General features: G+C 44.6%; 1 protein-coding gene across 2 annotated transcripts in view; it reads left to right on the top strand.

Moving 5' to 3' along the window:
• The window catches only part of LOC144529117 (retinoic acid receptor beta-like), a 314488-nt gene that overhangs the window by 275080 nt on the left and 19615 nt on the right, over positions 1-19793 (top strand). For both annotated transcript variants that reach the window (XM_078268068.1, XM_078268069.1), the window contains one exon: positions 5561-5737. In XM_078268068.1, the coding sequence (XP_078124194.1) occupies positions 5561-5737 (177 nt within the window). The remainder of the gene's footprint in view (positions 1-5560; positions 5738-19793) is intronic.

The raw sequence follows: 19793 nt of genomic DNA, 5'->3' as shown, positions 1-19793 counted from the left end.
AGGCTGCTGGAAACGGCTGGAAACTGTCCGACTTGAGAGCGGATTTTTGTCACCGCCCCCGGCTGCTGCCGCCTGCTGTTGTCCACTTTACAGGCGAGGCACAGTTTATCTCGAACGAACCTAGTGTCTCTGTGTTCCAACCGGCAGCGGCAGATGCCCGCCCACCAAGAGCCTGGTTCTGTCCGAGGTTTCTGCCTAAAAGGGAGTTTTTCCTCGCCATTGTTGCACTAAATGCTTGCTCTTGGGGGAAATTGTTGGGTCTTTGTAAATTACAGTGTGGTGTAGTATCTGAAGAGCCTATAAGGTTAAAGTTTGTATAAAGCTCAAATGTGCTGATACATAATGAGCACTGTGTTAGTGAAGTAAGTTTAATGATTTTCCTCTCAGTGGAGTGATGTGTTGAAGAGGATGTTTTATGTGATTCTGTGATTGGGGGCTGAGTGGGATCAATGATTTATGTGTAGTGTTGGAGCCCCCCAAAAAGACTCTGACCTCAAAGGGACTCAGACCTTTACTTGCCAACTCACATCTATTTACTTTATCTAACATGTTACCTAAACGTACCCCTTATAAGCCATGTTCTTGCTGCAGCAAGACAGAGTGCATATTAGCTTTGTACTCTCCGGGTTCTGCAGGATCCGTCATGATGCTGAAATCCTTGATGTAATAAACCTTTTATAATCAAGAACAGTGTCAACGAAGTTCCTTTTCCACACATCGGCAACGCAGTGCTGCAACTTAATTTACCACAGTGGTCTAGACCTACTCTATCTGGAAAGTGTCTTGAGATAACTATTGTTATGATTTCATACTATAAATAAAATTGAATTGAAATAAAGTATCAAATAAACTAAAACATTACACTGAAATTAAGGATTAAGCAGACAAAACATTGTTCATTTTGGGAACAGAGGCTAGTGAAAAGGAAGAAAGGCAGCCTTTTCACGAAGAAAAAGAAATTGGAGTAAAATAACAACAAATATATGTATGAGGTAATTTATTGTATGTATAAAGAGCACTGGATACAGCGTTCCACGTATAAAATGACCCGGATGATCAGCGCTGGTTCCGCTTTGTGCGGCCTATAAAGGAGGCGCACTAGAGACCTCCGCAGACCGAGCCAGCTATCTCCGGTTTAGCGCTCCGCTAACTTGAACGGGGATTTAAGGTGCTGTAGGTAGGATTGCGACGAACCAGGACTTAGCACAACAACAACTTCTCAGTCCCTCCCCCCTTTCTGCTGAAGCCCAAAACGGTCTCCTAAGCCCCTCCTCCCACAAGGGAGAATGAATGCGTGTGCATGAGCAGTGATTAGACACCCCCCCTGGCCCTGATTGGTGCATCTGAACAGGGAGCTGTGGATTTTTGCAAATCACACTACAGGCTGTAGGTGGTGCCAGAGGAGCCAGATTTTTTTTTTAATTACCAGCTTCATGTAGTTCTACTCGAACATAGGGTCAGTTTCAGCAAATATGACAGAAAGTTAGTTTTATAAAATAAAAAAAATAAAATATCCAAAATTGGCTTCAGCTAGCATTAGCGCTAATACTGCTAGCATGTTAGTGACACATCTGAGCCAGCACACCAGGGAGAAAGACAGGACAGTGAGGAATATGAGGAAGAGGAAGAACAAAACAAGTAAGAGGAGGATGAAGAGATAGACATGGATAACGAATCTATGGAATTATCCAACACAGAACAACAAGCCTGCTGTGGGTATGAATGTGGATTACCTGAAGCAACAGAGATGGAGACCAATGCTGCAGGAGGACTCCCTCCTGCAGCATTGGTCTCCATCTCTGTTGTAGGTACAGTAAGTTTGGCTACTTCAGAATATTATATTATTATGGAGCGGCGGCTCTGATGATTTATTCTTTTTTTTTTCAAAAGTTCTATCTCCACGTGTCGTACTTTAACAAACTCCTCCTAGAGATTTCATCCGATCAACTTAAAATTTGTTCTCTGTCATCTTAAGACGTGAAAGATGAAAAGTTTTTCATCAGACAGTGTGGGCGTGGCGGCCATTTTGAGTGTTTAGCGATGAACGAGAAAGTGGCTGTAACTACAGTGTACATTGTCATATCTGCTTGAAATTTCCCACAATCAACAAGAGTCCAGGCCTGAGGACATATGCAGGCCAATATTGACTTTTGGTCATAGTGCTGGCAACAGGAAAATCAGCCAAACATCATCCGATTTACATGAAACTTAGAATGTGTGGTCTACTTGTCATACTGAGCTGCCCCCTATACTTTAACCACGCCCATGTACTCAGGCCACACCCCCGTTATGGCTTTTAGACCGTTTAAGGTAGAGTCTTGTGTGAGGTATCATTGAACTCAGCATAGAGTTCCCTTTTCATTGGTGATGATTTGCCCCGCCCCATATGCTTAAGCCACGCCCCCTTTAATAACTAATGACCCGTTTCTTGTACACTATCGTGTGAGGTATCATTGAACTCAACAGAGAGTTCCGTTTTCATTGGTCATTGTTTGCCCCCGCACCCTATGCTTTAGCCACACCCCCTTTCACAGCTAATGAACTGTATGATGTAGAGTCTTGTGTGAGCTATCATTGAACTAAGCAGGGAGTTCCCTTTTCATTGGTGACAATTTGCAGTGTCTGAGTACGCGCAAATGCACGGTCGCAAGGAGCAGCGTCCACCAGTAACCCTGACGCGCGCAGAGGCGCAAGGGCCTGTCCAACGCTGCTTGCAGCTTTAATTTAATCTCTGTTTCTCTGGTTAGACCTCAGGGTTTGACTAATACTGTACCTGGAACAATCATTCCCATCACATAAGGTTCTTATGTAATGCAAACATTGTCCACTGCTCCAGGAAATAGGACGGACCTTAGATACGACTTTGGCAACAGGAGATATTTCTAGTCCACTCAGCTCGTAGAACCCTTCAGCTCAGACAGCTACAAGCCAGAAAGCTAACGCTATGCTAGCAAGATTCAAAGTCAATAACATTGTGTATGGTTGACAAACATCATATATAATTAGACAGTATGTTTGCCAACGGGACAAGCTCTATCAGCCACGCCATTGTCCCCAAATCAATATCAAGACTTTCACAAACAAATGATCCCCCATGTGTACTGTCGGCTGCAGCCTGAAATAGCGACCTGAACAGCAAATGGGAAGAGAGATGATTGCTGTGAAACAAAGTCAGTTCCAAGAGCAGCGTAACGTAATTCTTTTAGCTTGTGCGCCATCCTGTGGTGTTCAGACGACGAGGCACTGAACAGTGTTGGAAATAGCATAACATGGTCAGATTTTCATTTAGAACAGTAAGCAGGCAGTTTTACCAGAACTCGTTAGTTGGAGTCCTATATCACTTTTAAATGGGCACCCTGCAGCCAATCAGAATTGAGTATTCACCCAGACCATGGTGTAAATGATTAAATCCTCTTAAAGTTCTTCTAGACTTTCCAAATGTTATCGGACCGAATGGATCAAATTATGATAGTGAAATGAGTCGTTTCGCGTATTGTGACACAAAAAAAAAATCCACTGATTTAGAGACGCCTATAGGGGAGATGTAATTCCACTTTTATTCCACGAATTCACTTTAAAGCATGGCACACTTCCGGGGGTCACGTCTCCATTAGATAGTTTGTAGATTGTGTAAAGATCCGTCCCTCCTGAGTGTGTAAGTGTTGGTGTGTGTCACCTCCTCCTCTGCTAGTGTGTGCGCTGTGTCCTTGCTACATGTGGAGACTCACTCATGTGGAACAGATGGGCTATTCCATGTAAACCATCAGAGAACAAACAAATGATCATCAGATGCTCCATGGCCGCTACACTACGGCTTTTCCCCTCGCTACACCCAAACCATTCCCCAACTGCTGCTCATTATCCCCCTCTGTCTATCTGAATCTGTCCATCATACTATCTTCAGTTCAAATTGACTTTTCATTCCCTCTTTTCCCTCTTCCTCTTCTCCTCCTGGCACTCTAAAACACATTGTTGAAAATCAGATCTAGCTAATGGATCAGTTAGAGTAAAGAATTGGGAAAAGTTAAAGGCCCTGAACACCCACACAGGTGTTTTGAGTTAACCTGGCTGATTGGACCTCTTCCCAGGACTGTGTGGGTGTGTTTAGACTGATTAAATGACATCTTCCTGAGTCTCTTGTTAACTTTGTTGCAACTGTTAGGGCAGGACAAATGACACCTTTATTATTCTTATTGCTAGAAAAAGAGTGTGACCTAATAAAAACCCACCTAATGGGGGGATGGGAGAAAAACATGCTTTTTATATTTATAGGTTTATTGGCATTTCTTTAAACCACTCACCTCATCTGTTGGGCGGTGCTAAGCGCCGGACGTAAAACGGTGCCTCTGCAAAATAGCCTCAGGAAGAAACTTGTTTTGCGATGTCCATTACCTTCCTCTTTCTTTGTGTTGGCGTTCTGAACTCCGGTGGATTTATGAGGACTATGGTTAACTGCTCCTCAGATCTCTGCAAGGTAAATCCCGACAGCTAGCTAGACTATCGGTCCAATCTGAGTTTTCTGTTGCACGACTAAAACAACTTTTGAACGTACACGTTCCACCAAAACAAGTTCCTTCCTGAGGCTATTTTGCAGCGGCACTGTGGCTCCGTCCAGCGCTTAGCACCGCCCAAGACGATTGTGATTGGTTTAAAGAAATGCCAATTAACCAGAGCACGTTTTTTTTCCCATCCAGGAATGTGGGTGTGGACTAGCCAGACCAAGGTCTGGCAAAGCGAGACTAAGAAAGAGTGTATCAGTAATGGATTACACCAGCTGTCATAAATCAACAAACTGATGCATCAATCTTAACTTACACATCACCTCCCATGAAAAAAACTCCCTGGATTCATGCTTCTCTTCCCTCCGCTCTCCCACAATGCCTCTCTGCTCTTACATACTTAACTTTCCTCCCATTCATCTGTCATTTCCTCTCTTTGTGTCTTACAGCACTTTTTACTTTTTCCGCTTTTCGCACATTGCAATCAGTGGGTATGTCTTCATTGCTCCCTTGGCTTCCGCCTGTCCCAGCTCCCCTCCAGTGTTTGTGTAGGTTCTGGACCGTATAGCTGTATTAATGGCACCTCTGGCTTCAAACCTCTCGGTGCTACCTGTCACCGCTCTGTTTCTGCATCCCATCATTACCGAAGCATCCAACTGACAGCGTTGCACTTATCGCAGGGCCCGGCCGCGCGGCTAAGCTCAGCGTTTTCACAACAACAATTCTGCCAGTGTTTCTGAGAGCTCAGGTTATTTACTGTAAGTGTGACACATATAGAGCAGAGTGAAGAGGCTGCACTGAGGAGATCATTAGCAGCAGTCTGTGCAATGACTAAAGGAGCTGCCTCTTTGCCTGACGACATACTCTCCGTTTGTCTGTCTGCATAATGTGTGTGTGCGTGCATGCCAATGGCCCATGATTTTGTATATGTATGTACTGCATCTATAATATTTATGTCCCTGAAAATTATTCCCTTCAAGTGGACTCTTAAATAAATTGTTAAAATGTGTGTGTGTGTGTGTGTGTGTGTGTGTGTGTGTGTGTGTGTGTGTGTGTTGCAGAACTCGAGTGCAGACCACCGTGTGAGGCTGGACCTGGGCCTGTGGGACAAGTTCAGCGAGCTGGCCACTAAGTGCATTATCAAGATCGTGGAATTTGCCAAACGAGTGCCTGGCTTCACAGCGCTGACCATCGCGGACCAGATCACTCTCCTGAAAGCTGCCTGTCTGGACATTCTGGTGGGTGTTGGTGCTTTTATTTTGGAGGAATAAACTTGTTGTTTAGGGAATTGAACTTGTCCTTCTGTGGTTGAAGTGGCTGCATTGTTTTGCTAAGTTTCTGGCATGCTGGAATCCGCATGTTTTTTTTGTTTTGTTTTTTACCAACAAGCTGCTAACATAACATGTGCCCTAAATAATTAGATTGTTATTTTGAGAATGCTATAGGCCTAAATACACACTGAAAAAAGATGAAATGTACTTAAAGATTTCCTGCATACAGTAAAACTACTCTCCTTTGGAATAATAATTTGTGTTTGATGTGGTTTTCTCCACTAAAAACGTCCATTACCTTGTAAAAAACGCTTCAAATGACACATGTCATCACCTACACATTCTCCCAATTGAAGAATCCAGAATTTATTAATATTTGAGGTGTGTCGAGATATCGTCCCATGAGATCTCGCAATACTAGATATTTCTGGTTGAGGTGAAAAGTTGTCTCGCGATATCATTACACTAGTGCAGCACACTAGCCAGCATGACGGAGTCTTGCTTGGACATCGAAATTAGCATAGAAGATCCCCCCACGCCCGTTCTCCAAAGTTGACTCCGAGATAACTTTTGCAGAGCAGTAGCGGTGTTGCAGTTGGGAAAAAGCTGCCTGTTAAACCCAACGTTAGAGAGTATACCGCCTCTCTCTCCTCTCTCTCTCTCGCACGAGACAGCCCAGCAGCAGTTCAGTGTGGCGCTGACTCCGTTCCCTTATCCACTCACTCACTATTGCCGATATAGTGTTTATTAAATAGTGATCTATAGGGAACGAAAACGAGATTTTGGACACTCACTGAAAACATCGTTGCGTCAGTAGATGCGCCGGTTATTTGTGCGACGGGAGGCGGGCGCGCCCAGCATCATGTAAACAAACCAAATTTAAATTACTTCTAATCCGTCCCTGAAACAAAGCAAGCACTCAGGAGAATAGTAAAATGTTTTATATTAAAGATGTTGCATGTCTTCCGATATGAGACGCACAGGGTAGACGCGCGCTCAATTTGCTCCCACTAACACACTTTTAATTCGAATTTTCGGAAAATTTCTTTCTCAAACTGGTTTATAGAACTGTACTGACTACTCAGCAATGTCCAAGTCTAAAGGAAAAACCGCTGAAAAGGACAAGGAAACTTCGCCGGCTGCTAGCATAACTTTGTCCGAGATTAGTTTGTTACTGGAGGAGCACAGGGCGTCTCTGGCGGCTGATTTCAAGTCATCCTTCGACTCGCTGACATCCACGCTGGATAACATCCACTCCACTGTGACGGACCACGAACAGCGGGTCAGCTCTCTTGAGGTCAACGCCACTGAGGTTGAGCAGCGGCTTCAACAACTTGAGACTGCTTGCGCCGCTTTGCAGGGAGAGAACAAGGCACTCGCAGTCAAAGTGGCGGACCTGGATGGGTGCAGCAGGTGCCAAAACATCCGCATCATCGGCCTGCCTGAATCGATCGAGGGCCCTTGTCCATCTGCTTTTTTCTCTCAGTTCCTCGTTGATGTCCTCAGCACTGAGACCCTCACTTCACCTCCTGAGCTGGACCGGGCGCACCGGAGCCCAAGCCTGCGCCGGGAGGCAGACCACGGCCCGTCATTCTGCGCTTCCACCGCTTCCAAATTAAAGACTTGGTGATCCGCGAGGCTCGCAGACGAGGTGATCTGTTTTACAAAGGCCATAAGGTCCGCTTCTATGATGACTACAGCCCCGACGTGCTAAAGCAGCGCGCCGAGTACAAGACCTCCATGGTCGAACTGTATCAGTGCGGCTACAAGCCGGCTCTCCTTTACCCAGCGAAGCTGCACATCACCATGCCTGACGGGGAGAAGACCTGGCTCCTGTCTGCTTCAGCGGCGGACAAGTTTGTCCAGGGTTTACACAAAGATCCGTAAGCAAGTGATCTGGCATATTTTCCTCGTTATTTTTTCAGTGGCTTCGTGAGTTGTTTTTTTTATTTTTTGCTTCGTCTCGATCTGTAAACTTTGTTTTTCTGCCCCTGACACTCCCCATACAGGCTAACTGATCCCATCCATTTAACATGTGTGCCAAGTTGTGTGGCCTTGCCTTCCGGCTCATTATTGTACTTTTAATATACATATTCTATGAATATGTTTTCTATTGTTTTGGCGGGTGTTAACATATCACTGCTCTTGCTTCACATTGCAGTCACCCCCCACACCTCCCATTTATATAATATATATAGTTGATTTATTATATTATTCAATATGTTTTTCTTCATCTCTCTACTCACTCTTCTGCCCCAGCTATATATATGTATATGGGGGTATAAGTGTATATATATATATATATATATATATATATATATATATATATATATAAAGACAGAATATATAATTTATTAATATTATTTTATTTTTCTCTCGCATTTGACTAGCCTGAATAACTGGAAGTGTAAGGGATGAACATTACCACTGTGTATATTTTGCAACGGATTGACTGCAAGGCTATTACTGCTGTAGGCTCATGTTCAGCTGGCCATTACATTAGCTGAGCCTTAATGTGTGACTATTATGATTGTTATGTTTTTTGCTCGAGGTATTTAAAAAGGTTTAACTTTTGTTCTTAAAGTTTACTATCGTTATGTTGTGGGAATGGAGCGATAGGTTTAAGGAAGTATTAAGATATGCTGATCTATGTATCAGAGAGTTGTGGGTTGCTGTCCCTTGCAGCAACTTCACAGGGGTTTGGGGGGAGGGGATGGGTGGGGGGAGGCATGTATGTTTGATGTTTTTTCTGTTAGGTCTTGTTGTCTGATACATGTATTTTATTTTTTTTTATTCCTATTTGTTTGTTTTTTTTCTCTGCTCCTGCAACTTGGCATGCTCAGTTTGGTCAGGCGCAATGCCCTCTTTCATCAGGCTGCTGGCTTGTGGGGTGGAGGTGTACTGGTACAACATTCACCCAGGCCCCCTAATATCACTGTATGTTAAGTTCTAACTCCTTGCCAACACCTAGGGGTGCTTTAAGATTCACTAGTTGGAATGTCAAGGGGCTGAATTCTCCTGTAAAGCGTAACACAGTGCTTAACCATCTGAAACAGCTAAACACTAAAATTGCCTTTCTACAGGAAACTCATCTCAAGCCATCAGATCACCTTAAGCTCCGTAGAGGGTGGGTATGCCAGCTCCCACCCACACTCCTGCTTCTCAAGTAAGGCTCGTGGTGTTGCAATTCTTGTCCATAAATCAGTCCTTTCTGTATCCAAGGTCATAGCAGACCCCAATGGTTGCTTTGTTATCATTTCAGGAAAAATTTGTGGCAATAATCTGACTTTGGCGAATGTGTATGGTCCAAATTGGGACAATGAGGATTTTTTCAAAACCTTTTTTTTCTCCCTCCCTGATTTACATTCCTGCCAGCTCATCCTCGGTGGTGACTTTAACTGTTGTCTTGATCCCTCACTTGACCGCTTGTCTAACAAGACGTGTGTCCAATCTAAATCATCCAAAGTCAATCAGCTGTTCATGGAGCAATATGCAGTCTCAGATGTGTGGCGATTTTCCAATCCTACCGCCAAGCAGTTCTTTCTTCTCCCCTGTCCATGGTACTTTCTCCCGGATTGATTTTTTTCTAATTGACAGCAAATTACTCTCCTCTGTCAGCTCATGCTCCTACAGCCCTATAGTAATCTCAGACCATGCAGCGGTCGTAGTTGACATTTGCCTTCCTGGTAGATCCCTGTTGCGATCCCCCTGGAGCTTTAATTCGCTACTTCTTCGTGATTCCAATTTTGTTAATACTATCAACAGTCGCATTGACCTCTTTATTTCCACTAATGTTGATCCGGCTGTGTCTGCGGCAACAATCTGGGAGACATGCAAAGCCTATTTAAGGGGAGAAGTAATATCCTACTCTGCTTACCATAGAAGGATTGCTGCTGAAAAGGGTACTTGTCTCTCCAGTGCTATATCAGAACTACAAACAAAATGTATAGACTCACCTGACGCAGATCTTTTTAAGGAATTGCTCATGAAAAAAGCAGAATTTGACATCCTGGCCTCTAATGAGGCAACAAAATCTCTATTAAAAACACGGCACAATTATTATGAATTCGGAGATAAACCAAGTAGACTACTCGCTCACCAAATCCGACAAGCTTCTTCGTCAACGCATATTACCCAAATTAAAACTACCACTGGAACAATTATTAATCCTCAAACCATTAATGACCAATTCAGGGACTTTTATAGTTTGTTATATACTTCTGAGAGCTCGTCTGATGAGGCACAATTTGAAAACTTTTTTGGGTCCTTAAACATCCCCTCCATTGACCCTGAAACATCTTCTGGCCTGGACGAACCCTTTACAGTGGGCGAACTTAAAGGAGCTTTGCTGTCCATGCAGAGTGGGAAATGCCCAGGCCTCAATGGCTTTCCAGCAGAATTTTTAAAAACATTTGCTGATAAGCTGTCTCCACTTCTGCTAAACATGTTCAATGAATCGCTACAGTCTGGCATTCTCCCTTCCACACTACACCAGGTCACTATTTCTCTTATATTAAAAAAGGACAAAGATCCCCTTTTCTGTAGCAACTTTCGCCATATCTCTCTGCTCTGCGCAGATGTCAAGTTATTGGCTAAGATGCTGGCAAAACGCTTAGAGCCTGTTCTGGCTACTATTATTTCCACAGACCAAACAGGGTTTATTAAGGATAGACACTCCTTTCACAACGTCAGACGGCTGTTTGATATAATGTACTCGCCCTCGTCCTCGGATTCTCCGGAATTAGTCATCTCAATGGATGCTGAGAAGGCATTTGACCTATCTGTTCCACGCATTAAGACGCTTTGGATTTGGCAACACATTTATTTCTTGGATAAAGCTCTTATATACATCCCCCCTAGCCTGTATCCACACAAACAATGATTACTCTGATTATTTTCCCCTCAATCGTGGAACTTGGCAGGGCTGTCCACTTTCCCCGTTACTGTTCGCCATCGCCATTGAACCTCTGGCTGTAGCCCTCCGGTCCAGTCGGTGCCGGGGCATCTGGAGGGGAGGTACTGAGCACAAACTTTTGTTGTATGCGGATGACCTCTTACTGTTCATCTCTGACCCAGACAGATCTGTCCCCCTTGTGTTGGCCATGCTGAAGGAATTTGGGCAAATTTCTGGTTACAAACTAAATCTTCAGTAAAGTGAGCTTATGCCCATTAATGCTGCAGCCGCAGCCTATCCCCTTTCGGACTTGCCATTTAAGACGTCTTTAAGTAATTTAAAATATTTAGGCATCTATGTAACCAGAAACTACTCTGATTTGTTCAAATGTAATTTCTCCCCTCTGCTTGCTCGACTGACTCAAGACTTCCACCGTTGGTCTCTCATACCTTTATCTCTTGCTGGCAGGATAAACTGTATTAAAATGAATGTGCTTCCCAAATTCCTCTCTCTCTTTCAATCTATACCCCTCTTTATTCCAAAACATTTTTTCCACTCACTCGACAGCTTGATCTCTCAGTTCATACGGAATTCGAAAAGACACTCTACAAAAACCCAAAGAAATGGGTGGACTAGCACTACCAAACTTTTTATGTTATTACTGGGCCGCTTATATTCGATCTATACTGCACTGGTATCACATTAACAATGAGCCTCCACCGTGGCTGCAGATTGAGGTTGCCTTATGTGGCCCCTCCTCTCTAATGTCCCTTTTGTGCATCCCCCTGACATTATCACCATTATCTTATTCCAGTAATATTATAGTGAAGAACTGTCTCAAGATCTGGACTCAATTGAAACACCATTTGGGGTTACAGTCAATCTCTCTTTTATCCCCTGTGCATTCTAACCCTCTGTTTACTCCCTCTATCAATGATCGGGCTTTCGTAGCCTGGGAGGATCATGGGATTGTATCTGTCAAACATCTTTACATTGAGGGAATATTTGCATCATTTGACCAACTAGTGGGTGTATTCAAATTACAAGTCAGAGACTTTGCTCGCAATTGCTTCCCTCGTTTCCCTGCTATTCCTCCTTCTACTTTGATTGACACTATTTTAAATATTAACCCCTACCTCAAAGGTACCATCTCAGAGCTATACTACACTCTCCTTACACACCAATCCTCGTCCTCTGATAAACTGTGCACTATTTGGTCCGAGGACCTTAATATAGAGATAGAGCCTGAGGTCTGGCAGTGCGCTCTGAAATGGGTCCATGCGTCATCTATTTGCGCCCGGCATGGGGTTTTGCAGTGCAAAGTAATTCATAGAGTTCACTGGTCTAAAACCAAACTATCTCGCATTTATCCGGGCACCGATCCAAATTGCGATAAGTGTCACTTAGGACCAGCTAACCTCAGTCACATGTTTTGGACCTGTCCCGCTCTCTCTCAGTTCTGGAATTCTGTATTTGACTCACTCTCGACCATCACATCTACCAAAGTCTTCCAATCACCCTTAGTAGGCCTGTTCGGTGTCCTGCCCGCTACCAACCCACAGCCATCCTACTTCACTGAACTGGTGGCTTTTCTCACATTATTAGCGAGGCGTGTCATTCTGATGCACTGGAAGAGCCTGTCTCCCCTCTCCCACACCTATTGGATAAGGGATGCCTTGTCCTTTATGAAATTAGAGAAAATCAAACACTCCCTCCGTGGCTCCAATGACAAATTTTTGAAGATTTGGCAACCCTTTCAAGAGCATGTCCAGTCCCTCCGGCTGGATGCTCCCCCCACTGGCTAAACAGCCCCCTGAACTGCACCTTCTTATGGCTCCTGGCTGGCTCACGTTCTCTCCCTGTACTAGCAGCACACAGTATGTCTCGTCTGTGAGTCTTTTAAGTGTCTTGTGTTCGGTTTTAATTTTAATTTTAATTTATTTATTTATTTGGTTTTTTTTTCAGTCATTGGTATTGTGTGTTTCCAGGTTTGTGATTTTGTGTAGGTATTGACAAACTTTATCCTCTTGTTTTAAGTAACAACACTTGTTATTAGTGCTTACCTCACCTCATTCAATGGTCTGTTGTATCTTACTCACTCAGATGTATATAAGGGTCTGTGTCTGTTCTTTTTGTTGAAAACTCAATAAATAAATCATAATTAAAAAAAGATGGTGCATGTTACATTTCCACTATTTAGAAACAAAAGCCCATTCCATTTTTCCTTTTCAGTTTTTGCGGGTGCTTCTGCTTTTTCTTCTTCTCAAATGGCAAACACACTATACAGATAAAATATTTTAAATATTTAATATTTTTTTAAATGAGTCGGGAATGCGACAGCAAACAACTTTACTTTTAATGATATTAAACAAAGAGAAACATTGAATGTGAAGTGATCGTGCCTTTGACCAACAAAAACCTGGTCTAAAGTCAATAACGCAGCATTTTATTGTTATTTTAACAGTGCATTAGTAAAATGCGCCTAGGCTTGTGCACAGCGCGCGCACACTATGCTTGTTACACACACAGGGACATGCAGCAGCACACAAACATGCAAAAGATTAAAAATAAAAATATTACAATGTGAAATAGTATTATGATATGATCTGCTCGCACGCTTTCACTTCACGCACGAGCAGATCAGTTTCTTCTCCTGACAATCTCTCCTTCCTGCTCAGCAAATCCGCCATCATAATAGCAATGTGCCAAGGTACAAACGCGGTCTCACGGTCAATGCGTGACATTTGGCAGCCCTTTGAACGTACACATGTTCCACCAAAACAAGTTCCTTCCTGAGGCTATTTTGCAGAGGCACCGGGGCTCCTCCGGGTCTTTGCGCCATCCATGACGATTGTGATTGGTTTAAAGAAATGCCAATAAACCAGAGCACATTTTTCTCCCATCCCAGAATGCTGTGGTGACTAGCCAGACCTTCCTCCGCAGCACTGTGGAGGAAGGTCTGGCAATGCAAGACCACAGTGATTTGGTCTGTTGGCCACAAAAATGAACACTTCTTGGTGTTGGTTAGTGCAACTTTAATTGCAGAAAGAGACTGGGATTAGTCTTTAATCCCAGTCTCTTTCCTTCCTTTTTTTAGTCTACATTAGTTAGTTTTCCTTTAAAAGAGTAACTCAAAGATACAGTGTAGATGCTTCTGAAGCTTACTCTCTAAAATATTCAGTAATGAGCTAAAAACCTTCGCAGAACTGTTCGTAGCAGTATAAACATACAGGGAGTTTTGTACATTGTGTTCTAATATGTATTCTCTCTTCTCTTGGTTGTTCCTGGGTGTGTAACAATCCATTCATTTGTTTAGACTGTGTGGTGAGTCAATAACCTCAGATTTCTGGGGGATTGGTGGGTTTGACCTCAAGTCCCAGCTCCCATTAGACCAATCCTCAAACCTTATTGGATGACCTACTCAGCCAGCCAATGGGAGTAGAGAAGATTTGATTAATTGATCACGCCAGTCAATTCGATTCTTCGTGTGGAGTAGCTGTCTGTAGCGGAGATTAGATTACACACATTTGTCTTTTTTTGGGACGGTCATCTGTTTTTTTTATATATCGTTCACTCGCTCTGCATTCATTAAAGACGCTGTGTGTTCTTTATGGAGTACAGATGCAGTAACGTCTGCAGGGTCGGCCGGCTGCAGCGGCTCAATGTTTGTTTGTCATTTAGGAATTGTTAAGTGGAACGATGTACTGTACTAATGTAGTAATAACATGGAAAAAGGCAAATGGCTGTCTCCCTTCCTCTTCTGTCTCCCTTATCCATGCTTGGCTGTTGTGGGTTTCAGAGAGGGTGGGGGCGATTAAATTAGCATCCATTGCTCAGAGGGAGACGAAGGAAGAGAAAATGGAAAGAAAGCGATGACAGGCTTGTTATGTGTCCAATAATTGAGTTTTACTTGTAGTTTTAGGATGGCTTCAGAAAGCTGGCCTTTGACTTGATACAACTATTACACCATTAACCATAGTAACAAGGTATGCCTGCCCAGTATGTCCAGGTCATTAAAGGAATAGTTCATTTTGTGAAACATGTATTTTCGGGTTAGCCTGTCTCTAAATTAGTAAAATGTAACAACTTAATGTTTAATTCACATGCTCTTGTCACACCATAGGAAAGCACATTGCTATCGCCAGATGAGTGACAATTTTGTTTGGCAAATTTTCTGTAACCAGTGTATGATGAGCATGTTGGGTGGGTGAAATGTGAAACGTTAGCTAACGAGCCTGCAGCCGGCCGCTCGGTCACTCCGCTCCCACTGTAGGGAGACTTCTTTGCAGAGAGAACAGATGAAAGTCTGGGAGATGCACAGTCGGGTTAGCCATCTCCCGGTACTGCTGTCTTCCCGGCGGGGAGTGAAGCAGAGGGACCGTAGGCTCTGTTCGGTTCTGCCACTGCTCGAGCAAACGCTGTTTGTTGTGTGTATCATAGCAACGGTATCCGGTTTCCCTTGTTGAATGACGAATAGATTATCGCCGCCTGCTGGTATCGAGAGTTATTTCCTTCCAGTGCTATATTTTGGCCAAGACTACTGGCGGCGAGGGCCGACGTGAGGCGACGCCACAGTCGGCCGTCATCGCCACTGGTCCCCGGCTGTCGGCTTGGTGTGTCAGCGCCTTTAAAAGCCTTTAAAGGGGTGATAGAATGCAAAACTGATTTTACTTTGTCATAGTTGAATAACAACAGTTTGGTGGGTAAATAGGACATACATAGAACCTCAAAATCCCATTGACACCTCTATCCTCTGAAAATCTCACAATTTGAAACTGCCTCTGAAAACGGGCAAATCTCAACAAACCACCGAGTTGACATCAACTCGGTGGCTCCTCCTCATTTGGCTCTAGTCTCTATCTTTGTCACGCCCCAACATTTATATAGGCTACACCACTGATCTGAGATCAGGTAGTCTTCTGAATAGGTCGAGCAGAGCGCAAACATATGCAATATGGGTGGCGGTGAAGGTCAAGGGGCCTCGACAGACCAGACTCGGGCGGCAGAGGCTGGCTCTGGGGACATGGAATGTCACCTCTCTGTGGGGGAAGGAGCCGGAACTTGTGCGGGAGGTGGAGCGCTACCAGTTGGATCTGGTGGGGCTTACCTCTACGCATAGTCTTGGTTCTGGAACCATACTCCTGGATAGGGGTTGGACTCTTTTCTTCTCCGGAATTGCCCAGGGTGTGAGGCGCCGGGCGGGTGTGGGGATACTCACAAGCCCCCAGCTGAGCGCCGCTACGTTGGAGTTTACCCCGGTGGACGAGAGGGTCTAAACCAGAGTGGTTGTCTGTTGTTGGACTTCTGTGCTAGTCATGGATTGTCTATAACAAACACCATGTTCGAACATAGGGATGCTCATAAGTGTACCTGGTACCAGAGCACCCTAGGCCGAAGGTCAATGATCGATTTTATAATCGTTTCATCTGATCTGAGACCGTATGTTTTGGACACTCGAGTGAAGATCACCATCTGGTGGTGAGTTGGGTCAGGGGGTGGGGGAAGACTCTGGACAGACCTGGTAAGCCCAAACGGGTAGTGCGGGTAAACTGGGAACGTCTGGAAGAGGCCCCTGTCCGACAGACTTTCAACTCAAACCTCCAGCGGAGCTTTTCGTGCATCCCTGTGGGCATTGAACCTGAGTGGACAATGTTCAAAGTTTCCATTGCTGAAGCTGCGGCGGGGAGCTAGGTGCCTCAAGGGGCGGTAACCCTCGAACACCGTGGTGGACACCGGTGGTCAGGGAAGCCGTCCGACTTGCAAGGTACCGAAGGGCTGCAGCCTCTGCCATTAAAGAGGCAAAGCAGCGGGTGTGGGAGAAGTTCGGAGAAGACATGGAGAAGGACTTTCGGTCGGCACCAAGGTGCTTCTGGAAAACCGTTCGCCACCTCAGGAGGGGGAAGCGGAGAACTATCCAAGCTGTGTACAGTAAGGATCGGACGTTGTTGACCTCAACTGAAGAGGTAATAGGGCGGTGGAAGGAGCACTTTGAGGAACTCCTAAATCCGACTAATACGCCCTCTATGGTAGAGGCAGAGCTGGAGGATGAGGGGGGATTCCACAGTGGCAAAGCCCCAGGGATTGATGAGATCCGTCCAGAAATGTTTAAAGCTCTGGGTGTGGAGGGGTTGTCTTGGTTGACACGCCTCTTCAACATTGTGTGGAAGTCTGGGACGGTGCCTAAGGAGTGGCAGACCGGGGTGGTGGTTCCCCTGTGTAAAAAGGGGGACCAGAGGGTGTGTGTCAATTACAGGGGTATCACACTTCTCAGCCTCTAGTAAAGTCTACTCCAAGATGCTGGAAAGGAGGGTTCGGCCGATAGTCCCTTGGGTTCAAGGAACAATGCAGATTCCGTCCTGGTCGTGGAACAACAGACCAGATCTTTACTCTCGCAAGGATCCTGGAGGGAACCTGGGAGTACGCCCAACCAGTCTACATGTGCTTTGTGGATCTGGAGAAGGCGTATGACCGGGTTCTCCGGGAAATACTGTGGGAGGTGCTGCGGGAGTATGGGGTGAGGGGGTCCCTTCTCAGGGCCATCCAATCTCTGTACGACCAAAGCGAGAGCTGTATCCGGGTTTTCGGCAGTAAGTCGGACTCGTTTCAGGTGAGGGTTGGCCTCCGCTAGGGCTGCGCTTTCACCAATCCTGTTTGTAGTATTTATGGACAGGATATCGAGGCGTGGTCGGGGTGGAGAGGGGTTGCAGTTTGGTGGGCTGGGGATCTCATCGCTGCTTTTTGCAGATGATGTGGTCCTGATGGCATCATCGGCCTGTGACCTTCAGCATTCACTGAATCGGTTCGCAGCCGAGTGTGAACCGGGTGGGATGAGGATCAGCACCTCTAAATCGGAGGCCATGGTTCTCAGCAGGAAACCGATGGAGTGCCTTCTCCAAGTAGGGAATGAGTCCTTACCCCAAGTGAAGGAGTTCAACTACCTTGGGGTCTTGTTCGCGAGTGAGGGGACAATAGAGCAGGAGATTGGTCGGAGAATCGGCGCAGCGGGTGCGGTATTACATTAAATTTATCGCACCGTTGTGACGAAAAGAGAGCTGAGCCAGAAGGCAAAGCTCTCAATCTGAAAATGAGACAGGAAGTGACAGGGTGATCTGCATTTTGGCGAGGTAATTGCAAAAACAATGATTTATGCATGAATATGCATATTTATGTGTGGTGTAAATGCAAAGTAGCGAAAAATCATATCTGGACACAACTTGGATAAATGAATCCTTGATTAAAACAGTATTATGTATGATTTTAACTGGCTCAGTTTCAGTGGCAGTGCCATGTATTAATATATGGATTTTTGGAGTTTGTATTGACCAGGTCGTACTTGTCAGATGTGACAAAGCAGTGAAGTGAACTCCCAGGGACACAGAGGTGAGAAGTTGAAGGCCGGCTGTGATGACTTTCAGGCTGTCACTCAGCCATCAACATCCACTCAGCAGCACATTTCTCTGGTGAAGGGCGTAGATATTGTGCACAGGGGCTGGGTGAGGGAGTGTCAGAGGAAAGATCAAACACTGTGTGTGTGTGTGTGTGTGTGTGTGTGTGTGTGTGTGTGTGTGTGTGTGTGTGTGTGTGTGTCTGTCTGTGTGTGTGTCTGTGTCTAAGCACAGGCCTGGCCAGCCGGTGCAAGTCACCGCCAGTAGCCATGTTTTATTCTGTTTCATGTTGCAGACACGCCTGCCACTCACTGTCAGAGCCAGCCCACTCAAATAGCTTCAAAGGCTACTGTAGGCTTCACATCCACCATCGGTTGCTTCATTAGGTGTACACACACACACACACACACACATACACGCAATGCAGCAGGAGACCCAAAGGTTATTCTGTTCGAGTGTGTGGAAGGTCACTGTTTTGGTCGTGCTTGTTGTCCCTGCTGCTCTTTTATTGGAAACTTGTTAAACTTGTTCTGGTACAGAACCAGGTTCTCACTCTAGAGTCTACCTGCCCTGGTTTTGCAGATTATTATCAGTCATGGCTAGGGTTACAGTGATATATCAGGTAAATAATGCTGTGAAAATTAAAACCATCACAATCACATGTGTATCAAGTGGTTAAACTTGCAGGCCAGTTCAGTTTGTTGTGGTTTTTTGTGCTTTTTCTGTCTTTATTTGATTCTGATTAACCCTCTGAGGACAACAGATGCACCGGCAAGTCCATGCGATGTTCATTTTAGACATTTATTTACCATTTTAATCATACATTAAGCTACTTTTGTGAAGCCAAGACTTTTGTTAAACAATTTAGTCTAGGTATGTTTTCACAAGAGATTTGAGAAATATTTCCTCTTTTGGGCCAAATGATCGCTTTATACATTGCTCTGGAACAATTTTGGGCCTCACTTTACAGAAAGCTGAGTTTGTTCTGCACATTTTGATATGAAACACATTGGGGCCAGGTATATGCAAAACCCCTTAAAAGGAGAATTCAAGAAGATATCTATAAATGCTGAAGGTCCAGCATATAAAGGGAGAGTGTAATTGGTCCAACAAGAATCAGCGGAGTCAATTATCTTACCCGGCCCTGCTCTGATCATGAGTAACCCCACACCTCTCTCCACTGCAGCTGAATGCAGACCACGCCCACCTCCACATGCATATTTTTAATTCTCACTTTTAAAGCTGCATTAATTGTTTTATGTTAGGTTATCATGGCTAACATGTTTGGCAAATAATTTGAACACCAAGGAGACACAGAGCAACATTGGCAAGTCCAATATTCACTCTACTTTTAGCACTGTTTTGGTCTGCACCAACACCTGGGAAAAACATCTGGCTGTTTAGCTGCTAAATGCTTGTTGCTGGCTGTGTCTGTCTCCTGTTTGGTGCTGGGCAGGTAGTGTGCAGTGGGTTTATCAGAGCTTTTTCTATAAAATCAGCTGCTGGAAATAATAAAAATGAAAGCGGAGTTTGCAGGCTGTTAAAAATCAAAACAATGAGCTAAAAGAGGCTGAATGCTCCTGATGGAAACTGCAGGAGTGATAGTTCTCTTCGGGTTTGTCACATGAGCGACACCTTGCACATTACATATATTTATTCAATCAATTGTAAATGTAAAAATATTTATTAGTGGAGCTTTAAATTAAAATTTTCAAAAGCTGTGAGGAGACTGTCAGCAATTACG

The sequence above is a fragment of the Sander vitreus genome, chromosome 14 (assembly GCF_031162955.1).
Source record: "Sander vitreus isolate 19-12246 chromosome 14, sanVit1, whole genome shotgun sequence".
Lineage (NCBI taxonomy): Eukaryota > Metazoa > Chordata > Actinopteri > Perciformes > Percidae > Sander > Sander vitreus.
Note: the sequence above shows the minus strand (reverse complement) of the source record. Positions and strands in the feature narration are given on the sequence as shown.